At 35.5% G+C, this 25555-nt stretch overlaps 1 protein-coding gene across 1 annotated transcript; it reads right to left on the minus strand.

Annotated features, from left to right (window-relative positions):
- Positions 1 to 630: 630 nt before the first annotated feature.
- LOC128986582 (uncharacterized) lies at positions 631 to 25481 on the minus strand. The gene is made up of 5 exons (XM_054407019.1): positions 25364 to 25481; positions 18573 to 18640; positions 6810 to 7162; positions 4285 to 4740; positions 631 to 1239 (listed from the first exon to the last, which is right to left on the minus strand). Exons 1-5 carry the CDS (start codon positions 25366 to 25368, stop codon positions 1156 to 1158), a joined length of 966 nt encoding a protein of 321 aa, XP_054262994.1. The 5' UTR covers positions 25369 to 25481; the 3' UTR covers positions 631 to 1155.
- Between the last annotated feature and the right edge of the window lie 74 nt (positions 25482 to 25555).

The following is a 25555-nucleotide window of genomic DNA, read 5'->3' on the forward strand; positions in this document are numbered from 1 at the left end:
AACTTTAGTATGTTGATCAATACACATAATACTTCAGAAAACTGCAGAAATACATCTTGTAGGAATTTTTTGAGGGTAAAACTATAATTTCCGCCGTCTAATTACCTTCAACATGCAGATAGTAAATTGTTAATTTTAGGAACAGATCAAAGTAATTGATCCCTAAATCCAAGCCTAGATCTTTCTTGGACTGGTGGTTTTTTGCTCCATAAAGTTCATACATTTTAACCACAAACCTCATATTAATTAGGCCGTGCACATTTAAAACTTGAACTACCATCAACAATATTCCATTCAAAACTAAACAAATTTAATTGTTTGTAACTTTAAAATGTGTAAGATTGTTTTCATAGAACACTACATAGTAGCATAGATAGTAGTCAAACAAAATCAATCTGATACAGTGGGTTAATTGTTGTATGACATTAGATGTAGTTTATGAAGGATAATGTAATTTTTTATAGGTGCATTTTACAGCCAAATGCTAGCGATAATTCAAGTTAAGCTGTTATTATTTGCCGATGGCTTTTATAGGTGAGAAATTGATGGTTTAGGCTAATAATACAATACAACAAATTTCATTAAACAATTTTATATAAAAATTATAAAAAAACATTGAACAAACACTTAAATACTATGGTGAATCATAGGAACAAAAAAAGGAACATAAGAGTATTATCATCAAGCAATCAATGCAACTAGCACAGTATTACCTAACATTATCAAGAACAAAACACAATCAATAAAATATGAGTCATTTTTTTTAAACATTCTGAAATATTTTAACTAACATGGTCTCATTGTAACTAATGTAAAATTGACTGTCACATATGGTTTAAATTTAATTTCCACTCACAAGTTTGAGTTAAGTTTATGTACCTTTTGAAGGCACATTTTTACGAGTTGAGGACTCATTAACCATCCAAAGTTCCAAAATATAGAAAAATATTTTTTATAACAGTAATAGTCATCTTTTAACCTATGACTAATGTACATAAAACTCTTCAAAACTAGAAATCAACGGCAACCAGGCCACATAAATCTACTTGAAAGTAGTAACTAATATATTATATATCTATAATAAAATACTGACCATTGAGCAAATGTTTGCAACTATCACACTTTACAGTCTTGTTATGTATTGCATAAAGCTATTTAATTACTATAGCTGCCAGTCCCAGCCAATGCAGACAGCTGGTTCAAGTCTTGTATGAGGCTGGGCTGGGCCTCCACAACAACCTGTCAACAAAAATATTGTTCTGAAACCACCAGTCGCAAAAGTAAATATACCACAAGCGACATTAATATAACTGTTTATTATTTTGACAGAAATAAAGTAAGACATGAGAGTGAAAGAGCTACAAATCTCAAATGAAGATCTAATATACCCCCGCCGCAGCAAACCTGCAGGCTGAGCGAATTTCCATTTTCCTGGCTGGAATTCTACTAAAATATAATATTCCCTTAAAATTGTCAGATTTATTTCCTATTTAAATAACATTAATTTAAATGATTACTTATGTTTGCAGCTACAGAGTACAGGGAAGTATTGAAGTGCTTATTTTATTGAAATGTTGATAGCTTAGTATGAAATAAACAAAATTGACAAATTTGATTAAAATATATCCATAAACAAGCAAACTTCAACCGTTTATTTATTCTCCCTTAAGAATAACATAGGAATTTTAAATTTTACAATATTTTAAATTATTTCCGTAACCGTTACGCATACAACAATGCTTCAAGATACAAAATTATTTCTTTTTTTTAATCCCTACAAAATGGTTTGGAAAAATATTTTGAATTTTTTTGTTTTTAGGGTCAAAAATGGGAAAAACCAATGTTTACCCCATAAAACCTCCCTTAAACTCCCGTTCCCATAGTCCGATCATGCTGCTGGTTCGCGAACTTGTCCGAATAAACGTAGATTTACAGGTTTGTACCAAATTTCATCAAAATCGGATCATTTTTGCTTTAGTTATCGCGTTAACTGACACATATATATTTTTTGTTCTTTAGGATTTCTTAATAGAATTATGAAAAATGAAACGTGAACCAGTGCAAATTTTCGTTTAATACAAACGTTTTCAAGCAGAGAGAAATTAATTAAATGTAAAAATGAACAAAACAAATAAATAAATATGAACAGTTTACAAATAGTTTAATTTTGAGAACATGATTGAGTACATATCAAAGAAAAATAAAATCAGCCTAAAAGAAAATTAAAATTCAGCCGAGTTTAATCACTTTTTTACTATCTTAAATTAAAACCACTTACTATCTTAAACTTATCTTAACTATCTTAAACCAGAGGGAAATTTTAATTTTTAAGACCAGTTGGTTGCTAAGGGCTTTAAGGGTATAGCAGCCTTCAAAATTTTGGTTGTGGTGAGCAGCATGATTATAGATTGGTTTTCTTTTTTCTTCATGTACCACATCAGTGACATCAAAACGATGGCCTGTCATTCAAACTCTTAATGAGCCAATGTATTCTTTTGGGCAATGTTTACACGATAGTTGATAAATCTCATTGTGAGTTTCAATCATATGTAATCATACTGTACTCAATCATATGTTCTCAAAATTAAACTATTTGTAAACTGTTCATATTTATCTATTTGTTTTGTTCATTTTTACATTTCATTAATTTCTCTCTGCTTGAAAACGTTAACGTATTAAACGAAAATTCTCACTGGTTCATGTTTCATTTTTCATAATTCTCTCAAAAAATCCTCAAGAACAATATACCAGTTATTTGGCATTTTCATAAAAAAATAAATAAAATATGTATATAAATGCAGTAAACTCTCGCTCATCCGGACTCCGGTTAGTTCGGATCAGCAATCGTGATTTTTTTAGTGGCACAGTACAGTAGAAGTCCGATTATCCGAGCTGAACGGCACCGAGACTACCTCGGATAATCAAAAACTCGGATAACATGGCGGTAAAAGTTATTACCGGTGGAACTGCATTGCCCGGCTATCAATACTGTGGACCTGAAACAAAATTGAAAAAACTGCTATATACAGTACTGTATTTAGTAAATTCTCGATAGTCCGGATTTTTCGTAATCCGGAATGGATGTCCGCCACATTAGTGTGGATTAGCGAGAGTCAACTGTATATATTTGAATTCGAACAGAGGGTGTTTTTAGCCTCTGGGGACCTCAGAACAAAAAAGTAAATCGGTCCCGGGTCTATGTCTTACCATGAGACCTGAGGTAATAACTTATTCCCTATATGGGAAATTCGCTAAAACTAAAAACCCTAAACCAGTTTAATTCAAACATTTTTTTCATATTTTGATAAAGTTTTACAAAGTGATTACCATTCACTTTGAACACTGAGGGTATTACTGCAAAAGAAATTTTCTTCTTTACACACACAGGAAAAGAAGCCAAAAATAAGGTACAAAACGTCTACTTCGATGTTCAATCAAAAGACTATTTAATATTCATGCATATCTACTGCAGTTTATTTTAGAAGCCCTTTCCTCTATTAGCTTGAACTAGTCAACAGGCAGGTATCACAATCCTATAGTGGGCTATTATTTTTTTGTCTTTTAGATAGTTTCCAAAATGGTTTATTGCATAATAAGTTTATTTTACTTCTGCATGTTTTCTATGAAAAACAAGCTATGACGTTTTGACAAATCTCAGCTGTTGAGCTATGTTTTAATAGGATCAAGATGAGGAGGGGATGGATTTCTTCCCCTAAACCGCCTACATTTTGTGAATGGAGTATAATTGGTTAGACACATGCTAGTGAAAAGCACAAATTTACCCCTTACGATTCATATTGGATATCATTAAATTAGTAGTAGATATGGTCATTTGTCGTTCTTTAATTTCTTTGAAAAAATTAAATGTGTCTTTTCAATTTCAAATACAATTGAATTGGTAAACTTGTAAGAAAAAAACAAAGGATTGAGTAACCCTTGCAAACCCATTTGAAGGGTCAGAATTTTATGCAAATCAAATACGACCACTAAGACATGTGAGGACACAGGTATGAAGCGGCAAACTGTGTGGTGTGCATCACGCTGAACCATTCCGAAAGTACCTACAGTTATATATAGCTTATAGCTTAAATACAGGGGTGGCAAAAGGTGTTGTTTCGATACACCCACAACAGTGTACTTACTGTCGTACCGCACAGAAATAGCACGAAACTCTCTTGGTACTCAATCGTTCGTTTGTGACTCTAATGTACATAAACCAAGAAAGCATTTAAAAAATGCTTTGTCTGCCAACTATAAAAACAAAACGTAAACATTTTTACTTACTTTAGCTTTGCAAACTTGCAGCAAACCAGCACTCTGAAGCTTGGAATCATTGGTGAAAGTTGAAGCAGCCCCACAACACTCTGGGTGCATGTTTACAGTGGCACAACGGAGAAGAAGAGACATTGGTGATACTTCAGCAGTGTTTACAGAAGGGATTACACCTCTCATGGAAGTGTTTACAGTTAGCTGGGAAGCATTGACAGACTCCTGAGTAGCTTTTGCAGATTGCTGGACAGGGTCAATACCAATAATCTCCAGAGCCATGTTCACTTTGTCCTCCCAGACCTCTGGCATGCTGTTCCACATATCTTGGATGTTCTGGACCGCTTTTGGCCGATATCTGTCTCCCAAAGTCAATAACCACTTGATCATGCTGGTCGTCCTTATCTCAGGAAGTTCGTCAAATTCTTCCAACAAGCCCTTCAAGTCTTCTGGCCAGTTGTCTTTGTTCTTGTTCTGTTGACATATTGTAAATTAATTGCAATATAATAAAGGATCAGTGGTTTTTGATGTATTTATCTACTCTGTATGCTGCAATTTAAGCTAAATAAGGTAGGTTTTGAATTATAAGTTTTCTAAGTTCTCATATGGTAGGCAGAGCAGTCCCTTTTGTTGGCGGTGCCCAGGGCAAACGCAGTTTCGGCGGCCCCTTTCTCCCAGTAGTACTTGCATTCGCATATGTTAATACTTAGGTTAATACAAAGAAAATATATGGAGCACAAAATGGATGCTGATGAGTTAACCGACAGCTTCGTGATACGTGTTAGGGACAACAGCAGTGACAGCGAAGATGCTGACAATCCATCTACCGACGATAGCAGCGATGGAGAGTTCAGTGGTGTCGAGCAGCTGTAATGCAGTGGCGTAGCCAAGGGGGGGGGGGGTTTGGGGGTTACAACCCCCCCCCTTGGGTGTCCCTATATATATATATTTTACTGTTGAAGTAAATATGTTTTCGTAGTATACTTTTATGCTAACCAGTAAATAAAGAAAGTGCCAAACAATTTACCTAGTCTTAGAAATATATTAAGTGTTTTACAACATTTTTCATGTCACGGCAAAAGGCGTACACTACGACTATATTCACCAAAGCTTTGATGAAACGGGGCGGGCATTGATTCTATCACATGTAGCCATGTAGTCAGAGCTGGAACAGTACTATAATAGTGGTTCCACTTCCACCAGTTCTACTCGCTCCCCGTTCCCACTGTGGATTCGCTAGCCGTCATTTTGCGCGGGGGAGTAGTCTGGTTGGTTAGTGTCACTGTCAGTGTCAGTAGTCACATAGGCTAGGCTAGACACTAGACAGATCAGATCACTAATGCCCTTACTGCGTTACTGCGTGCGTTGTAAAACAATTGACCGTGATTTGAGGTTGTGAACTTTTAGATAAATTACGTATCGATTATTGGGTGCTGAAATATTACGTTATCTCATCATTGTCCTTGTGATTAATTACATTTACATATCTGAAGTTGAATTAACTATGATAGTCCTGAAGAATGAGTGATGATAATTGTAAGCGGCCTGGAAAGAAACTGAAGTTAGGCCAAAGTTAGCAAAATGAAAATCAGGCAAGAACTATTAAGAAACTATTTTAGTTACATTTTTAATATTCTTCTGTAAAACGGTAACAAATTTAAATTCATGTTTAAACACCTTAATCAAATAGGTTACATACCTATAGGCCTAATAAAAACTCAATTAAAAATCAATTTATGTTTTAAAAATTAATATGTCTAGATTGCATAAAAACGCTAGTTTACAGCTATTATTTTTCCAAATTTTTCCGGGGGAGGACCCCCAGACCCCCCTGTAGACTGGAGGGTATTCCATACCCCTCAGACCCCCCGGCATGGTCACGTTGAATAACCCCCCCCCTTAACGTAATCCTGGCTACGCTACTGCTGTAATGTGTAATGTGATGGTAAGTGAAACTAAGTTTTTCGCCTAGGTTAGTACGCCAGCGCCTCCCATAGCAACACTTCCCCTGCCACGCCTCTGTCCCCGCCACTCTCCCCGCTATTCCCTTCCAAGCGCACGACCTCTACTCACTGTTTGATAGCATTTATTTTTACAACTAGAATACTGAACTGTGTTGAACAGACGTGTTTGGTAATCGGCGACGTGGCCAGCCACCGTGTCAGTCGCTAGCCATGTGACTGGTGATGTGGCTAGCCACCGTATTGTAACAGGGGCCTTACTCATCAAAATCTGAACTGTGAAACAAATCTCTCCACCCCAACATTTCCAGTACAATACTCCTAGGTACCCCAAACAAATGATTGAAGTGCAATCCCCATCAGTGGCAGTCTCTAAAACTACTGAAACCTTATTTCTACATAAAGCTAACCCAGCAAGAAGCTATCTTGAGATAAGTCAGGCATTGACTACTATAACTACACACTAGCTTCTAACACTCAATAACCTTATATATATTACGAATTATCTATAACAACACATGTTGACTGTATCAATAAAATAATACGTTAAAATAAATTAAATCACCAATACTACTGACATACCTCCAGAGGACTTCTCGCCACCCTGTTGACTGGCCGAGGTACACAGACCACCCTCTGTCCCTCATTGACACCGGACACCAGACATTTGATGGGTTGAGGATTCCGAAAAATTGGAGCTAACAGAGAAAACCTAGGGATGATCGATGTGAGCTGTAAAACAGGCAAGGTAGGCACAGGAGAGATGCGTGACAGTGCTCTACTATTGGTTGTGGTGTTCTTGGGCACAACCCCAGTGGGACATCTGGCCTGATTAACTCTGGACAAAATAGCTGATCTCCTCGGACGTCCTCGAGGTTTGGGGCTGTTGGTAATGAAAACTACATTGTCCTCATACACATTTTCTCGGTTATTTTCTGTAACAAAATTCAGATACATTTCAAACGGGCCAGCTAGTTTATATATATATAAAATCCAATGTATGTTTGTTTGTCCTTTAAAATGCATTACCCAACCAGCCATTCAATTGTGATGAAACTTTGGGACAGGGGCGGCTCCAGGAATAATTTTTTGGGTAGGCCTGACAAGGGTCAAGAAGGAGTTTTATCAGGGGACAAGAAGTTTGAGGCATATAAAATTTTAATGCTTTAATGCTTTCCCTTTAATTACACAAGGCCTACTTAAATGTCTTTATTTATTTACAACTAGCTGGCCCGACAGACGTCGTCCCGTCCTAATGTGGTTTTATGTCAAATGCTCGCTCATTTTCAAGAGAGCTCGTTCGCATGGCTCAGTCACGTCCTGGTTGAAGTTTGTTTGCTGCGCTCACTTGCCTTCAGGTCAGCACGTTCGCTAAGCTAACTCGCCTCCAGGTTGAAGTTGGTTCGCTAAGCTCAATCACCTTTTGGTTGCAAATTAGCTGTTGTCAAATATTAAAAAAAAAATAATAGTGCTGCACTCTGTTGGTAATCCTTGTAACTTTAATGCTATTGAACATCATAGAACAGAATAAACTTGTTTAATTGAAACAGCTGTTAAGATTCATTTATTCCATTTAAATATGAGTACTCATTAGTTAACATGGGAAACTCCAGAGCCACTGGGGCGGAGCCCGAGAGTCCGATCAGAATAAAAACCACTTAGTTTTCCTATTTAATGCCTAAAGAATCAGTGTACCAAATTTCAGCCTCCTAGGTAAATGGGAAGTGGGAGAATTAGTGATGAGTGAATGAGTGATTGAGTCAGTCAGTCAGTCAGTCAGTCAGTGAGGGCTTTGCCTTTTATATATATATAGATTTCAAATCAATCTCTTTTTAATTTTATTAACCGAAGTACCAGGGACCTGAGCCTTCCTCAGTTACAGTTAAATGAGTTTAATAGTTAAAATAAAATAATATTGTAAACAAACATTCAATAATTTACGAAAAACATTTTATTACAAACCATAGACAGACATTTACATCTCTGAAATAATAACAACTTTGTAATGTAAAAGTATGCAATGAAACATAAATAAGATACATTTTATGATCTTGCAAAATTTAAGTGCAGCTCGCTCAGAATTTCCCCTCTAGTTATTGAAACCCGTTGTATGACTTTTGCAGATATATGATATAAACAAAATCATATTAGTAAAAATGCTTGTGACAACGATTTTTCGCTTTTTCAACATTACTTCTAAATAAATTGAGATTGTGTCTGTTTTTCTCATCATTGGAATTTAGCATAGAGAAGCGTTATGAAAAATAAATACCCCCGCTGCAGCAAACCTGCCGTCTAAGCGAATTTCCATTTGGCCGAATTGATTTTCAATTGATCTATTTAAATAACATTAGGTTTAACGAGTACCTAGGTTTGCTGCTACAACGAAACTAATAAAGTAGTGTGTTTTTAGTAAAATATTGATAGCTTACTATAAAATAAATAAATTTGCCAAGTTTGATCAAAATATATCCATAAACAAGCAAACTACAACATTTTACAATATTCTCCATAAGAATAACATGGGAATTTTAAATTTACCATTTTTTTAGTTTTCTCCGTAACCAATAACCGTACAAAAACACTTTGATATACTGAATTGTTTGTTTTTTTAAGCTCTTTAAGAAGGTTTAGAGAAAAATTGGGAAATTTTGTGTTTTGAGGGTAAAAAGTGAGAAAAACCAATTTTTACCCCATAAAACCCTGTTCCCATGGGCCGATCATGCTGGATCGCGAACTCATTCAAGTTTATCCCGCCTTACACCTTCAAACCAAATTTCATCAAAATCGGATAAAAATTACTCAAGTTATCGTGTTCACGGACACATATATATATATATATATAAATCTATATATATATATATATATATATATATACATATATAAAAATTTGAACGAATGGTGTTTTTGGCCTCTGGGGACATTAAAATGAAAAAGTAAATCGGTCCCGGGCCTAAGTCTTACCATGAGACCTACGGTAATAGCTACTTCCCTATAGGGAAATTCGCTAAAAATAATAGTTCTGCACCCTGTTGGTAAACCTATTAACTTTTTAATGCTATTGAACATCACAGAATCAAATTGTTTAGTTGAACCAGCTGTTAAGATTCTTTAATTCCATTTTAATATTAGTACTCATAAGTTTAACATGGGAAACTCCAGTGCCACTGGGGCGGAGCCCTTTTGACGGATCTACACCAAACTTCACACAAACCATCCTTGAATAATGCTTAATAATGCCTGAAAGTTTCATTACAATCTGTCGAGCGGTTTTGTAGTCCATAAAGGACAAACAAACAAACAAACAAACATACATTGGATTTTATACAGTGTGTAAATTAAGTATGGAAACAAATCTGTATTTTTAAAACCGAAATAGATAGAAATATTCTATTTGTGGCAATAATAGTTAACAAAGATTCCGCAATTTTTCACATGAAAAATATTTTTTTACCCCCCTAACAGGGTAGGTGGTAGGGGGTGACTTATTTTTTTCAAATAGCAACCCCTATTGAGTGACCCCTCATTTTGAAGGGTTTGTCAAAAGAAACACAATGACGCAAATCCGAGGTGAATATCTCACTCCTAGCTAACATGGCGGATATTCCAAAATGGGCTTTTTTTTACAAAAATTAAATTTTTCATTACCCACCATTTAGGCTAGGGGTGAAATATCTACCTCGGGTTTGCGTCATTCTTTTTCTTTTAACAAACCCTTCAAAATGAGGGGTCACTCAATAGGGGTTGTTGTTGAAAAAAATAAGTCACTCCCACCCCCTACCCTGTTAAAGGGGTTGAAAAAATATTGTTGATTAAAAAAATTGCGGAACCTATGTCAACAATCAATTCCACAAACAGAATATTTCTATCTATTTCGGTTTTAAAAATACAGATTTCTTTCCATTATTTGTGAAATTGGTGCTTTTCACGTACAATAAATCAAATTTTGGAATATCCGCCATTTGGGCTAGGAGTGAGATATTCACCTCGGATTTGCGTCATTGTGTTTCTTTTGACAAACTCTTCAAAATGAGGGGTCACTCAATAGGGGTTGCTATTTGAAAAAAATAAGTCACCCCCTACCACCTACCCTGTTAGGGGGGTAAACAAATATTTTTCATGTGAAAAATTGCGGAATCTTTGTTAACTATTATTGCCACAAATAGAATATTTCTATCTATTTCGGTTTTAAAAATACAGATTTGTTTCCATACTTAATTTACACACTGTATATATAGGTTTTCAAAATTTTGGGTGGCCCGGGCCTACCCTCTGGAGCCGCCTGCTTTGGGAAGTTGTTATATACACCCCTGGGAAGGTTTGTGTTAAATAACATTTTGGTAAACTCCTCAGGGCTCTGCCCCAGTGGTCTTTAAAGTTCCCATGGCACTCTTATGGAGAATAATTTTGTATACATTAGAACAGGTTAATACTTTGGAATTTACACTATCGATTAACCCTTTCAGTGCTAGGCCAATAATTTGTATTTCGTAACTTTTTTGTTTGCCTTTCAATTCCATTACCTGTTGTTGAATTTTAACCGTAATGTTGTCACTATTTTATTAATTAGGCTAATTTTGAATAATAAGACATTAAGAAAATATATAACAAAGATAAATCCCGGTATTTGTAGTAAACATTAAATAAAACATGGTATTTGTTGTAATTTTCTTGGTTTTCCTATAATTTTTTATGTTCTGATAGCATTGTTTGAAACCAAAATCTCATAAAATCATAAGACATATAGTTTACAATGTAATATTGAATTTAACTTTGATTTAGTTGGACGAGGTTATCGTAATATAGCCATTTTAGGGAAAATAATGTTTTGCAGCAAAGTCTCAGGAACACATTTATGATCACTGTTGTGTTTCAACTGAAAAGTATCATCTAAATAGTCCATGACTAACTAGTGCTGCTACCTAGTAACGCGTTGAACAACCATCTGTAGCGCTATCTGTTCGCAATCGGTGGCGTCAGCTTAAATACCAGTTTTTGACTCCTCAGTCTTCAAGCACAGATAGCCGAGAAGGCTAGGGCGTGTGTCACCTGGCCAGTGGCATTCGTCTGCTCGGGTTTGATTCCCGTCCTGTGTGGCAAATAATTGGTGACCTGTGTGTTTGTAGCGATATACTACAACCACTGGGGCATAGTGAGGTGTTCATAATCCTTGGTTTATATATACACCTCGAAATCATCGGATTGGGCGAATCTTTTAGCTAAGTGGTTGTTAGTGTATCCTATGAACATGCAGGTCACCAATGGCCGTTTTGCAACTTTTTGTTAAAATAACCTTCCTCTCTATATCCCTTAGAGATTTTTTAAAACAACGATATATCGTTTCATAGCACTGAAAGGGTTAAGGCAACAGCTGGTAAAACTATACAATACAACCATGTAGTAGTTAAATTCACTTACTTAACTAATAATAATAACGACCTATTGTCTTTTTTAATTGCCATTCCAAAATTCAATAATTTTTCTTTTTTCTATTTGACAACAACTTAGCAGACACACAGGTAGCACTGCCTATGTCTGCTAGTTTCTTTATTTTATTGTTCTATATATTTTGGCTTTATTAAAACTCGTATATATATTTGTAGTGACAAAAGTCTCTGTCTAATATACTTTATTTAGTTATAATCACAGTTTGTAGCCAATGTTTTTTGGAATAAACTAAATTCATTAATTCATTCATTTATTCAGTTTGTTCTAACACTAATACCGAAACCCCGGTCTGACAGGCCCACGGGAATTTTCACAAACGTATTATGGCAACACTGTTTACTTGGGAGATTCCATTCCCCCAATACCTTCCCCCCTTTTCCTCCCCTACCTATTGCTATACTGTTTGTTCATTTTGCATGGGTGCCGTGACCTTGACAGGATGTCTGTTCATAACATGCCCGTCTCAGACGCCCAGCGTTAGTGTATTTTAAAGTGGGGTCTCACAGGCCGAGGGTTTCGGTTTGTGTGTGTCCAAGCGGGGTCCATTATTTTTCAAATGGGGTCTCATAGACCGGGGGTTTCGGTTAACGTCAGCCTAGGTAGGGTTTCGGTATTAGTGTTAAGATTGTGTCTTTGATTTAAAAATAAGTAAAGACTAGGCCTAGGTGAAACCCATGGATTTTGACGGTTACTGGTGAGGTGTTAAGCAATATCATTTAACTATCAAAATTATGAAAATTGGTAAGGTAGAAAAGCCAAACGAACTTCTAAAAGAAAAACAAAACTATTAAACTCCTATAAGAAATATACAGGGAGGAAGTTGCTTTTGTGCATGACTCGAAATAAATTAATGCCGATGCTTGATGGCAAATCATTGTTGTACCTTTAAATTAAGACCAAATATATCAATCCTTACAATTAGGCGTATGCAAGGGCAAACGACTAATAGTGAAGAAACTGATGACTAGAAACTGATGAATAGAAACGACAATTTTAAATGGGAAATTTAAGGGAAGATAACTTTTTTTGCCACATATTCCAACCATCCCTACAGAGACCTTAGAATTCAAATGTTTAAAGTTTCCTGTGCATCTCGCATTTGCGATAACTATAAACAAATTTCAAGGGCAATCACTGTAAGTGTGTGAATTAGGCTTAACAAATCCTTGTTTCTCACATGGACAACCTTATGTGGCCTGCTCTTGCGTTGGAAAACCAAATAATCTATTTGTATACGCACCAAACCGAAAAACAAAGAATATCATTTACAAAAAAGTCCTTGATTAAATGTTTTGAAGCGAAATGGTGTTTTATTGTTTAATGATGTTTTACTATTTAATTCTAAAATAAATAAAATGTATTATTAAAAACTGCGAACATAGCGCACGTAATCATGCGCAATCTAGACATAGGAGAATACGGATTTCTATAGATCTTTTTTATTTGGCGTTTTCTGGTTTCTTGGTTTTGTTGTTAGAGGTGCAGATGGTAAAAGGCATAATTGAGTTCGCAGTTTATGTGCCATATTGCAGTTTATTGTACAAGTAAAAGATTCTCTTTTGATTAATCAATAATAACCTAAACGGTCAACCAAAGCCCTCGTTCCCACCACCAACTAAGGTCTGGAACTTATTTACCAAGCAGATTCCCTGTGAAAAATCTTCTTTCTTCTTAGGCTTTGGCCACTTTTAATCCTCGTCCTGACAAACAAATGTGTCCAAAACCCTAACAGCATCGCTCCCTATCCCTACCACCCTGAGCGATAGGGACCATTGGGATTTGCTCTAAACTTTTCTCTCCCCTTTATAGGAAAGTTTTCATACCTTTTCTTTCTTTGTTTTCATTTGTTTCTTTTTTCAATTTAAAAGCCTGTATGTATCCTTGGTTCTTCCTTAGCTACTTTCCTAAACGTCTCAATTGTTCCCTTGTCTTTCATCAAGTTTTATTTTCCCATCTCTAGACCTTTCCTATCCAAGACTTCTTCCTGTTCTCTCCTATTTGAAGTGGACAATTCATCAATACCTGGCCCATGGTCTCTATTTTTTGCGCAGCTGCATATTTCCTCTTCAACCCAGTTAAATCTTCACAAATTCGCCTTGAAATTTTCCTTGTCCTGTGTTCAATAATGGCCCATCTGCCAATCTTGTTCCATTCTCCTGATGCTTGGTATATATCTGAACGTTCCCCTTTCTTTCTTATCTGCTCCCAGTGCATTTGCCACTCATCTAATGTCTCCTCTCTTCTGGCACTCTTGCTTTCTAAGGTAGTCCTAACCTTGGCCTTGTCCTCCAAAATCATAATCCTTTCGTCAATGAGCAGCTTGAGTGGTATGGCTCCAGTCAAAACCCTAATCGTATCATGCGATACTGTGCTGTATGATTTCCCTACTTTCAACAAAACTCTTCTATGCATACTGAAAAGTTTCCTTTTCAATCTTATCTTCCTGGCAGCCTTACCCCAGGACTCGCATCTGTAAAGCATTGCTTTCTCAACACCCTTTGTACAGAGTCATCAAATGCTTCCCAGTAATGCCTCTATTGGCTCTGGCCTGTCTAGCTAATTTCTCTCCTTTATAAGACTCTTTTATCTTTTTTGCAAATTTCTTCCACATGTATTTCAAAAGTCATCCCTTTACCTACAGCCACTCCTATTAGCTTGACGACATATCAAGATTCCTGTTTAACACAACAATAGTGTTTTCCAGAATTGTTGGGACCCGCCCATCCCACCTTCCGATATAATCAAATATTCTTTTCGGAGATCAAAAATATGTTTAAAACTAAGCAATAGCTTTTGATCATTATTCTTGTGCACCTATCAAAAATAATCATACAGAAGAATGCAGGTGCCATCCCTCACAAAAGATAAAATTGGATGAAAAATTATTATTCCTTCGATATTCAATAATCTCTACTCATTAAATAATATCTTGTTATTTTTCAGTCAAACAAAGATCTTAAATATCACAACAAATACTGTAACTGCTGTACTGTCAGTTGACTTATTCATTGAACCTTCATAAACATGTGTTGCAGTGAAACACCAGTTTTTAAACAAAAAAAACATAGTACATTTTTATCTTTTCAACAAATCCTTACCTATATATAATTCTGTAAGACATTTTTACCAGAAAATTGTGTACGTCTGGTAAGTGGCAGAAAATTGGGAGAGGTCTTAAATTAAAGGTCTTAACCCCAGGGACTCGGGAAAAATAGCAGAATTCACAAAAAGTTACCAGAAAACGAGATATAACGTAAAATATCCACCATAAGAAAAGCATGGGGACTGAAAAACGTCTGCATTCTAATCAGCTTGTTACTTATTTATTTGCAATGTTTACATTTATTCCGAAAGTTAATGTTGTTAAATAATGTTTCAATATGAAATGTATTTGAAAATTTTTTCCCCGTTTGTATAATGAGTGAAGTAACTAGACAGGGTAGGGAAAGACCTGCAAGACGTGGAAGAGTATCCAGGAATTCAACTGACACAAGAAATGCTGAAAGGGAACGTCATGTAAGGTCTAACTATGAAAGAAATCCACAAGCTGGTTTACAACCTGCCTTCAGAAGAACGCTGGAAAATGAGTTGAGTGTTTTTTTTTCTCACAGTCTAGGTCCTCTTAACAGCACTTGCATGCGTTATGGCGCATTTCACTTCGCAGAGGAGGCCACAAATAGACATTTCAACGCATGTTGCCACAATGGACTCATTAACATGCCGTAACTACAAGTAAACGACAAACTAAAAGAACTGTTTTTACATGATTCTAACTTCATAAAAAACATAAGGCAATACAACAGTGCAATAGCTTTTCGCTACACAAAAAGAGATTCCGGGAAATGGGCCTTACTGTTTTCAAATTCAGGGACAAATTCATAGATATATTTCTGACTTACTACCGACTTTACTACGACTGGTATGCTAGTGGATTTATAATACGGTCCGTAAGCTTATGATTTTTAGCATTGTAATATTTGAAGAAATAAAAGAAGCATGCATCATAATATAGTAAAATTTTTACAAAAGCGAGTTTTTGTAAAGAATATTTTGATTAGCAAATAAGAATGATGTAGGCCTAAATAGAAATAAAATAGCCTAGTAAAATTTGTTACTTGATCATAATTGACCATAAATTTGCCTAATACAATTCCGTAACTTCAGTATTTTGAAATAAAAAATTAATGCGTTTTTAACAATTATTTGTCAAACAATTTAAAAAATAAGAATTTAACTTAAAAATGTTGCTACCATGTCCATACCAGTACCCTATTAGAAAGAATAACATTCTTAGAAACCATAAACAATTAATCTATAGTGTCAATAGATTAACAAAAACTTGATGCAAATGAACAAAAACAGTTTACAGAAACTTATTTCAACAGACTTGTTCAATGTGGAAAAATAAAAGATGCATCAAGAGTAGTAAACCAAAATATGGTAGGAGGAATCCTTAATCCTAATGATTATATCGGTGACACCAACACTACAGTTTATGATTTATTAAAAGAAAAACATCCAGACCAAATAATTCCAAACAAAGATTTAATAAAACTACCTGAAACCATGAGTGAAGTTCCCAAACTAGAAAACACAGAAATAACAGCAGAGCATGTTGAGAAAGTAGCAAGACAACTTCATGGAAGTGGTGGCCCAGGAGGAAGCTCCTCAGAAAATTGGACGGATTTCTTGTTAAGACATGGAAAGAAAAGTGCGCTTCTTAGATCTTCAATAGCCTCTTTAGCCATGAAATTAAATGGAGAAATAATACCTTGGCATAAAATAAGAGCCTTAATGGCAAATAGATTGATAGCCATCGACAAATGTCCCGGAGTGAGACCAATCGGAATTGGAGAATGCCTAAGACGGATCATAGCTAAATGCATGATAGTAGCATTTGGTGATGATGCAAAACATGCTTTAGGTACTAATCAACTATGTGGAGGCCTAAAATCAGGCATAGAGGGAGCAATACATTTTATGCAAACTGTTATGGATGAGAACTTTGACAATACAAATGAATGGTGCATGATATTAGTTGATGCTGATAACGCCTTCAATAAAATTAACAGAGTAAATGCATTGTGGCAAGCAAGATTACATTGGCCTAGAGCTGCCAGATTTATTTACAACACTTATCAATGCAACGCAGACTTGATAATCCCTGGAACTAGTAAAAAACTGTTCAGCAAAGAAGGTGTCACCCAAGGTGACCCTTTATCAATGATTTTGTATGGATTAGCAACTCTTCCACTAATTCAGGAATTAAAAAGAATGCCAGATGTTTTTCAGACCTGGTATGCAGATGATTCATCTTGTCAAGGATCCCTTAATAATGTGATACAATGGTGGCAAAAACTTAAAGAAATTGGTCCAAAATATGGATACTACCCTCAAGCAAAAAAAAACCAAACTAATTTGGAACCATGATTTTGAAATTCCCCAAAAAGTTATGAAACAAATGGAGGGAATTGAAGTTGTTCATGGCAGCAAGTTTTTAGGAGGCTTTATTGGCTGCGAGGAAGAAAAGAAAAAGTTTGCAACAGAAAAGATCAATGCTTGGACCCAGCGTGTTGAAAATATTGCTGGGATTGCTGAAAAACACCCTCAATCAGCCCATACTGTTGCTACAAAATCATTACAAGCAGAATGGACTTTTTTCCAGAGAGTAGTAAAAGTTGAACCAGAAATGTTCAGTCCAATCCAGCACACTATTAGAACATCACTTTTCCCCAATCTGTTTGGATTACAAGAAGGCCTATGTAAAGAAGAACATGAATTACTTCATCTAACAGTAAAAAGTGGAGGAATAGGGATGGCTGATCCAATAGTACAATCTAAACACATATATGAAACGTCAAAAAGAGGGTGTGAAGTTCTCTTACAATCTCTTGCATTAAAAACCTCTTTTGAGTTCAGTGAGCATGAAGATGCTTTAAAAAAAGCATTAAAGTTCCATAGAGAACAAAAGAAAACTGAAGAAAACAAATTATTAAATGAAAATTTAAAATATTTTTCACTACAAAGGCAAAATGTAATTCTATGAAATGCTGACCCTAAATCAAAACATGGCAGCTGGTTATCCTGTGTACCATTGAAGAAATTAAATTTAGACATGTCACCCCAAGAATTTAGGGATTCCCTGGCACTGAGATATGGTCGGACACCGATCCATTTACCAACCAAATGTGATGGCTGTGGGAAAGAATTTAATACAGACCATGCCCTTACATGTCCTGTAGGTGGCCTAATTATCAAACGACACAATGAAATTAGAGATGCTTTAGGAAACATTATGGAACAGGCATGGGGGAATTGTATCAAAGAACCCCTTATAGCAGAGAATAGAAATGCAAACGGGCCTGCAATTAAAGCTGACTTGGCATGTAGAGGGGTATGGGAGACACAGAGGGAAGCATTATTTGATATCCGTGTCGTAGACACCGATGCTCCCTCATATGCTTCCAAACCTCATGACAATGTCATACAAAATGCAGAAGAAGAAAAGAAAAGAAAGTATATGTCAGCCTGTGAAAGCCGGAATGCCTCTTTCACTCCTTTGATAACATCAGTCTGCGGAATCCTAGGCAAAGACTTTCAAACACTAATAAGAGCACTAGCTGAGAGATTGTCAGAAAAATGGGTTAAGCCTTACAGCCTGGTAGTTAATTGGATCAGAACGAGACTGACTTGCTCAATTTTAAGAGCAACAAGTATGTGCCTGAGAAGATCTCGAAAAAATGGAGATCTGCTCGAGAATTCGAAGATGGAGCAGGCATCCAACATATTTATTGAAAGAATCAAAATTTTTTGTAATATCTGTAAATTTAGATTTTTTTGTCTTGTAACTATCTATATTAAATTTCTGTGTAATAATCTATAGTGTCAATCATTTACCTTTTTTTTGGAGAGTTCTATTTTTAGGTTGACTACTGTTTATGGTCACAATTCGACGACCGCGTCCACTGGAACATTAAACTATAGATATAATCAAGCAAACATATCAAATAATAATACCTTAATCAATTTACCATAAAGTAAATGGGAACAGCTTTCTATGTGATAAGTGGACAGTATGGTGCTAGATTTTGATAGTTCAAATCCAATTGAGGTTGAAATGTACTTTACCGTACATTCAAGAATGCATTAAACCAAAAATATTCTGTTTTTCAATGTCACATGAACATTATGAGTGGTCATAGTGTGCTTGAAACCTATAGACTGAGTGAATTTCCATTTGCCTGATTATAATTTCACTAAAATTTGTTAGAATATTTACCTTATTGACAGGTTTGGAACTATTGTGATAGCTTTTCATGAACAGTGCAAACCAATAAACACATTCTTTTATTATACCTTAAAATCTATCATTGGTTTTGTATCGTAGGTAGCCTAAATAAGTATTCACAGGACGAGTGTCCAAAAACTTACTATTATCAAGTTAAGTTATAGCTTTTCGTTTACAGTGCAAACCAAAAAACACATTCTTTTATTATACCTTAAAATCTATCATTGGTTTTATATTGTAGGTAGCCTAAATAAGTATTCACAGGATGAGTGTCCAAAAACTTACTATTATCAAGTTAAGTTATAGCTTTTCGTTTACAGTGCAAACCAAAAAACACATTCTTTTATTATACCTTAAAATCTATCATTGGTTTTGTATTGTAGGTAGCCTAAATAAGTACCTATTCACAGGATGAGTGTCCAAAAACTTACTATTATCAAGTTAAGTTATAGCTTTTCGTTTACAGTGCAAACCAAAAAACACATTCTTTTATTATACCTTAAAATCTATCATTGGTTTTGTATCGTAGGTAGCCTAAATAAGTATTCACAGGATGAGTGTCCAAAAACTTACTATTATCAAGTTAAGTTATAGCTTTTCGTTTACAGTGCAAACCAAAAAACACATTCTTTTATTATACCTTAAAATCTATCATTGGTTTTGTATTGTAGGTAGGTAGCCTAAATAAGTATTCACAGGATGAGTTAACAAAAACTTACTATCAAGTTAAGTAATACAGTTAGATTTTGTTTCTAAATTAAATGGTAGGAGTGAAACCATTTGGCATTTTCAAAGAACCATTATTGTCCCTCTTGCATACTGACCCCGTTGCAAGGCACGGGTATAGCTGCTAGCAAATACGAATAGTAGTGCTGGTTGCAGTAGCGCCAGGCAAATAACAAGCGACCGGCGCTATTAATTGTGACCAACGGGATTGATTTATTTAGCAACTTATATTAATTAGAGTTAATCATTTAGGTACTAACATAAAGTCTTCTTTCTACATCAATTACAATTCCATAATACCTCCGCCGCAGCAAACCTGCAGCCTAATATCCATTTGTGTGACTTTATTTTCAATTAAATCTAATTCAATAACATTACGTTTAACGAGTACCTAGGTTTGCTGCTACAGGGAGGGTAACAAAGTGTGATTTTTTAGGAAAATATTATTAACTTAGTATAAAATAAATAATTTTTCCAAGTTTGATAAAAATATATCCATAAACAAGCAATATTACAACAGTTTACTTATCCTACTAATATTAAAAGTAACTAAGAAAGTTCGGATGTATGAATGTAGGCCTTATGGATGTATGGATGGATGGATAGGTGGATGGATGGATGGATGGATGGATGCAGTGGCGTAACAGAAGGGCCCGCAATGGGGGGGGGGGGGGGTCCGGGAGCTGAGGGGGCCCGCGAACCGGTGAGCGGGAAACGGTGAGCAGAGAGGCCCATGAGACGAGTGGGGCCGAAAAATTGGAGTTAATTCTTATTTAAATGTATTATCAATCATTCAATAATTGTATTGAACAAGTAATAACATTGATGTTATTAATAATATGTTGTTATCAGTTATTGTTTAATTTCTTTAGGCCTCTTCAGTGATAACGAACTAGGGTAACAAATTTTAACGTGTTATAACGTGGGTCTTTGATTGTTATGCAATCTTACTTTCGTCACCGAGAAATATTTTACTTCTCGGTGATTTAGTACACTGCTTATATCGTCTGCAAACATTTTGTTACTTTGGAGCCTGGAGTCATGCACGTTGGCTGGGGATTTTTAATATTTTATTATTTTACATTTTATTTTTGTCCTAATATACTGCTACTCTACTGACTGTGTTTGTTAGCCCATATCTTATTTTACCTCACAATTAACCAATACTAAAGACATTTGTTGTAAGATAAACGCTTACAACATAATAAAACGCTTGAAATCCATACAAAGATAAAATAAAAATGCAATAGGCTATTTTATCCTGTGATAAAAGTACGCCAATCTATTGAATTAACCAGCTTTTAGTGTGTATGACTTAATTATGAGCAAAGATTAAACTAACCTAATAAATTAATACTTTCTCATCCTTCAGTCATATTTGGGTTAAAATAAGCACTTATAGAGGCGTACCCATCTTAAATAATTGATTGATTGACTTTAATACTTTACTTTGAAATGGCGACCATACCAATGTAGGTATTTTAAGCCAAGAATTAATGGAGATGAGTGGCCCAACCTTTTAGTTTTGAAAGGGACCAAGGCCGACATATTCCTTAGACACAGATGTTAATTAATAGCCAATACAACAAAAGGCAACTAAGGGGCCTAAGGGGGTTAATAGGGGAATTCGAACCATATTTTTGCCTTGTAATTAACAAATTAGTCTATTTATCAGGGTAATAAATGTGTGATAAATTAAATGTAAAATTTTTAACTTCCTTGATATAAACATTTTGATAGACGGATGGAAAACGAGGTTTTTTTTAAATTTGATTTCAAAACTATTTACAAACACTAATATTGATATAATGATGTAGTGATGTAACACTTTCATCAAACCAACCTCTTATGGAACATAACCCATTCCCATAATTTAATATAACAATTTTTTCAAAATTTATCTCTCACTCTTTTTATGATTAATATGTTTGATCATTGTATCGGTGGTCCAAAAATAACTCTGTGGGGAGGGGGAGGGCGTTTGATTATGTTGTATGGGTGGTCTAAAAATAACTCATAAGAGGGGGGCCCAAAAAATGAGTTTGCAGGGGGGCCTGTAAAAATTTGTTACGCCACTGGATGGGTGGATGGATGGATGTTTGTGACAAGTAAACGCAATAAATACTAAACCGAAAAGGTTGAAAATTGGTATGATGATAGCTGACATTCCCGATGAACATATAGACATAATCAACCTTAAAAAATCCTTTCGGGCTCCGCCCCAGTGGCACTGGAGTTTCTCATGTTAACCTTATGAGTGTTCATATTTAAAGGAATTAAAGAATGTTGTCAGCCATTTCATCAGCACAAGTTGGTTCCGTGATAATAAATAGTATTAGAAAGTTATAAGGTTACCAACAGTGTGCAGCACTATTATGTTTTTTTTCATTTATGACAACAGCTAATTTGATCCAACTAACAACAAAAAGTTGTGGTACACAATGAGAACTTAACTTTTTTCTATGGTTTAGGTGCAGTGGTAGAACATAAGGTCTATGGTAGATGTGTGCTACCCTATATGATACCGTATAAATTAAAAGACCAAATTTTCTTAAACCGTGTCCTCTCCAATAACTGCAATAAGCATTTTATACTTGTATGCCAACCACGTACGAAGTACGGGGTACTCTGCTAGTCCTAAATAATGAAACACCTGATCTTAGTCAGTAACAAAGGTACTATGATCATCTCGGGAGACGGATAACGGACCAGATCTTTGTTTGGGTTAATCCCCTGATTTGTGGCCTGAGGGTAGTGGTCACCGGAGGAGGGGTGGGGAATCGAGAATTCTGAATCCCAGAACTTAACTTTTTGTCAAAGATTTCGCTTAGAATGTGATTATTTCTTAACTGTACATCTTTTGTTAGAATTTATAATTTTATGATCAGAACTATTTTTCTATTAGTAAACCTTTATTCGATTTTTCATTATATCAGCAAGTTTGGTTGGTTTGGTTAGGTTATGATATTTAAATTAAATTTAATTAGAATTTAACCTACAAACGATACGATTTAACAGCGACGGGAGCATCAGGGATACTGGTAACTATGTCTGAGACTCATGAAATAAAGAAGTTGTTAAATTCATCGGGACTTGCAGCGCAACGCATTCCTGGTGTGGGTGGCATGACTAAGTTTATGACGTCCCAGGTAGCTTTACATTGTTGGAATTTTCAATGAATTTGACATTACCTGCTCACTTTTCGCCTCCTCAACCCTTTTGTTATACAGCTTCTTAGCTAGCAGATACCTAGCCTCGTCTCCCCTAGCACGCAGCATCAGCATGAACTCCTTGAGTCTACTAAGAGTTGGAGTGTACCAATCAGATATGCGAGGTCCTACACCTTTCTTGTAGGACAGATACTAAAGTGCAGCCCTTTTATATTGGGTTTATATAGCCTACCTTTGTCCGTCTTAAGTCTTAAAATAATAACTTAGTTTGGGGATTAATAACTTAAGTTTAATTTCCAGGCTCAAAGACCCATTTTCAAATACAAAACATCAAGCTATGACTTAGACTAGTGCAGTGCATGCAGTCATTGCAATCCGACAGACGTTTTGATGTTTGAATGGTTTAAGTAGGCCTACAACTTGATGGTAGGATTGTAAAATAGATCTGTGACCTGTAACTAGTAATCCCCAAACTACTGTTTTAAAACTGATAATAGACAAAGGTGAGTTAGGCTACATACATACATACATACATACATGATACATGATCTCTCCGTCCGTAGTCCTTTGCCTTAAGGAATTGGACAGGTCAGGGTTAATACAAAGAATAACCAGCTTAATACTAGTTTTTGTCACCGTCTAGGTAACTGTCTATGTCCTCTAAACTTAACTCTACTATATATTTTTTTAATTCTGATTTGAATTTTGTTAAGCTCTGAATTTCAAGTAATTTTTTCGGTAGGGCCTGGTACAATTTCATTCCCATGTAATCTGGTTTGTGTTCAAATTTTGTGAGTTTATGTTGGACTGCATGTGTGCCCTTTGTTCGTGTGTTGTAAGTGTGATTTGTAAAAGTTGGTTTAATGTTCTGTGATTTTATATAGCAAACTGATTCATAGATATAAAGTGAAGGGACTGTGAGAAAGCCAAGTTCTTTATAAACATTTTTGCAGCTGGTCCGAGGCGGCATGCCCAAGATTGCTCTTACTGCCATATTCTGCCAAACAAAGATCTGGTCAATATTCTTCTTAACAGCTCCCCATAGAATGATTGAATACAAAATGTGCTGTTCTATTAGGCCAAAATACACAAGTTTAGAGAGAGCCAGGTTTCCGAAGGTTCTTATTCTTCGAAGTACAAAGACCCCTCGAGCCATAGACCCCTCCAGTTTTTTTATTTGTGCATCCCAGCTCAATTTATCGTCCAATCTCACCCCCAAAAAGTCGGCAGTTTTTGAAATTTGAATTTGATCCTCTCCAATTAATAGGTTCGGAGTCCTATTATTTTTTAAATTTTGTCTTTTTGCAGTTTGGATACACATGTATCCTGTTTTTTGTGAATTTAATTTGAGTTTGTTTGAGGAAAAAAAGTCAGCCAAATCATTTGCTCCTTTGATTAGATTCTGCCTCCAGGGCCGGGTCGTCAGTTCCCCTTACGAACAACGTTGTATCATCCGCAAAGAGGTAGACGCTGTCCTGCGGAACAGTATCTGTGATGTTGTTGATGTAGACCAAGAAAAGGAGAGGTCCAAGGACAGATCCCTGGGGGACGCCATTGGAGATCAGTTTTTTTGTTGATGAAATTCTTTCAGTTTTTGAATTTGAGTTTTTTTGAATCTCAGTGACTTGGAATCGGTTGCTCATATAGGATGTGAGCCACTTCAGCGCAAGTCCTGAGATTCCAATTGATGCCAATTTTTCCAATAGAATCGCAGGTTCGACACAATCGAAGGCTTTGGAGAGATCAGCAAAACAACCAACTACCGTCTCTCCAGCCTCCATTGCGTCTATACTGCTGTTGATGAAATCAATGAGTGCCAATTTTGTTGATTTGTTGCGTCTAAAACCATATTGTCTGTCTAAAAACCAGGTAGGTACGTACGCTAACTTAGGTACGTAAACGTAACCTCTTATAATAGCCTAGGTTAACTTATTTGTACAATTAGTTTTGGTGGCAAGAATGTTTAAAACGCCTTTTTATTTCAATTCACAGGCTTGGGCAGTAAAAAAAATTTAAGCAACAGTTTGATTATGTATTAGCCTATTTACAGGTGTGAAGTAGGCCTACTGTAGTCCTAATTAGTTGGAGAACAGAAAACCTGAGTTAAGGTACGGTATAATAACTTAAGTACTTGCATATTTTAGAGTAAAGCCAAATTAGGCTTTCTGCAAGTAAAAGAAGCAAATTGAGTATGGCAAAAAATCAGCAATCTAGCCATGAATGTAAAAAATTAGGCTATTTAATTTGAATCTCCTACTTTTGGATTTAGATAAGTTAAGTCAAGTCATTCAAAAGTTCGTACTAAGTTAATACAGATATGTTGTACAAAATGTAGGGTATGAACAACATATTCAGTTGAATTGGCTATTTCTGAATGAGTAGCCTACAGTAATAGCCTAATAAATTAACAAATATTTTTTGCTTACCAAATCGCTTAAAACTAATGCCAAAAGATAACATAGGGCTATATTTATTATATCAGTAAACTAATTCTTAGCTTTTACCTCATTATATTATATGTAGTGTGTCGGGTGAAATAATATGATACTAATTATGCAGACGGTAAGTTAATATTGCCAATGTTTACAATTAAATATTTAGAAACAAAAACAAAAGTGTACTCTACTACTCTACAACACTTCTACGTTTAAAAAAGCAGGCTGGTCCCTGGTAAACAAACAGTAATAAATAAATAG

Source organism: Macrosteles quadrilineatus, unplaced genomic scaffold (genome assembly GCF_028750875.1).
Source record: "Macrosteles quadrilineatus isolate MER2022 unplaced genomic scaffold, UCM_ALF_1.0 Scaffold_2__2_contigs__length_208266976, whole genome shotgun sequence".
Taxonomy (NCBI): domain Eukaryota; kingdom Metazoa; phylum Arthropoda; class Insecta; order Hemiptera; family Cicadellidae; genus Macrosteles; species Macrosteles quadrilineatus.

Excerpts from the sequence above, each read along its gene's own strand:
- LOC128986582 (XM_054407019.1), bottom strand. Across the intron at positions 4,741-6,809 it reads TGGCGAGAAGTCCTCTGGAG|AACAAGAACAAAGACAACTG; the intron begins GTATGTCAGTAG and ends ATATGTCAACAG. Across the intron at positions 1,240-4,284 it reads TGCAAGTTTGCAAAGCTAAA|GTTGTTGTGGAGGCCCAGCC; the intron begins GTAAGTAAAAAT and ends TTTTGTTGACAG.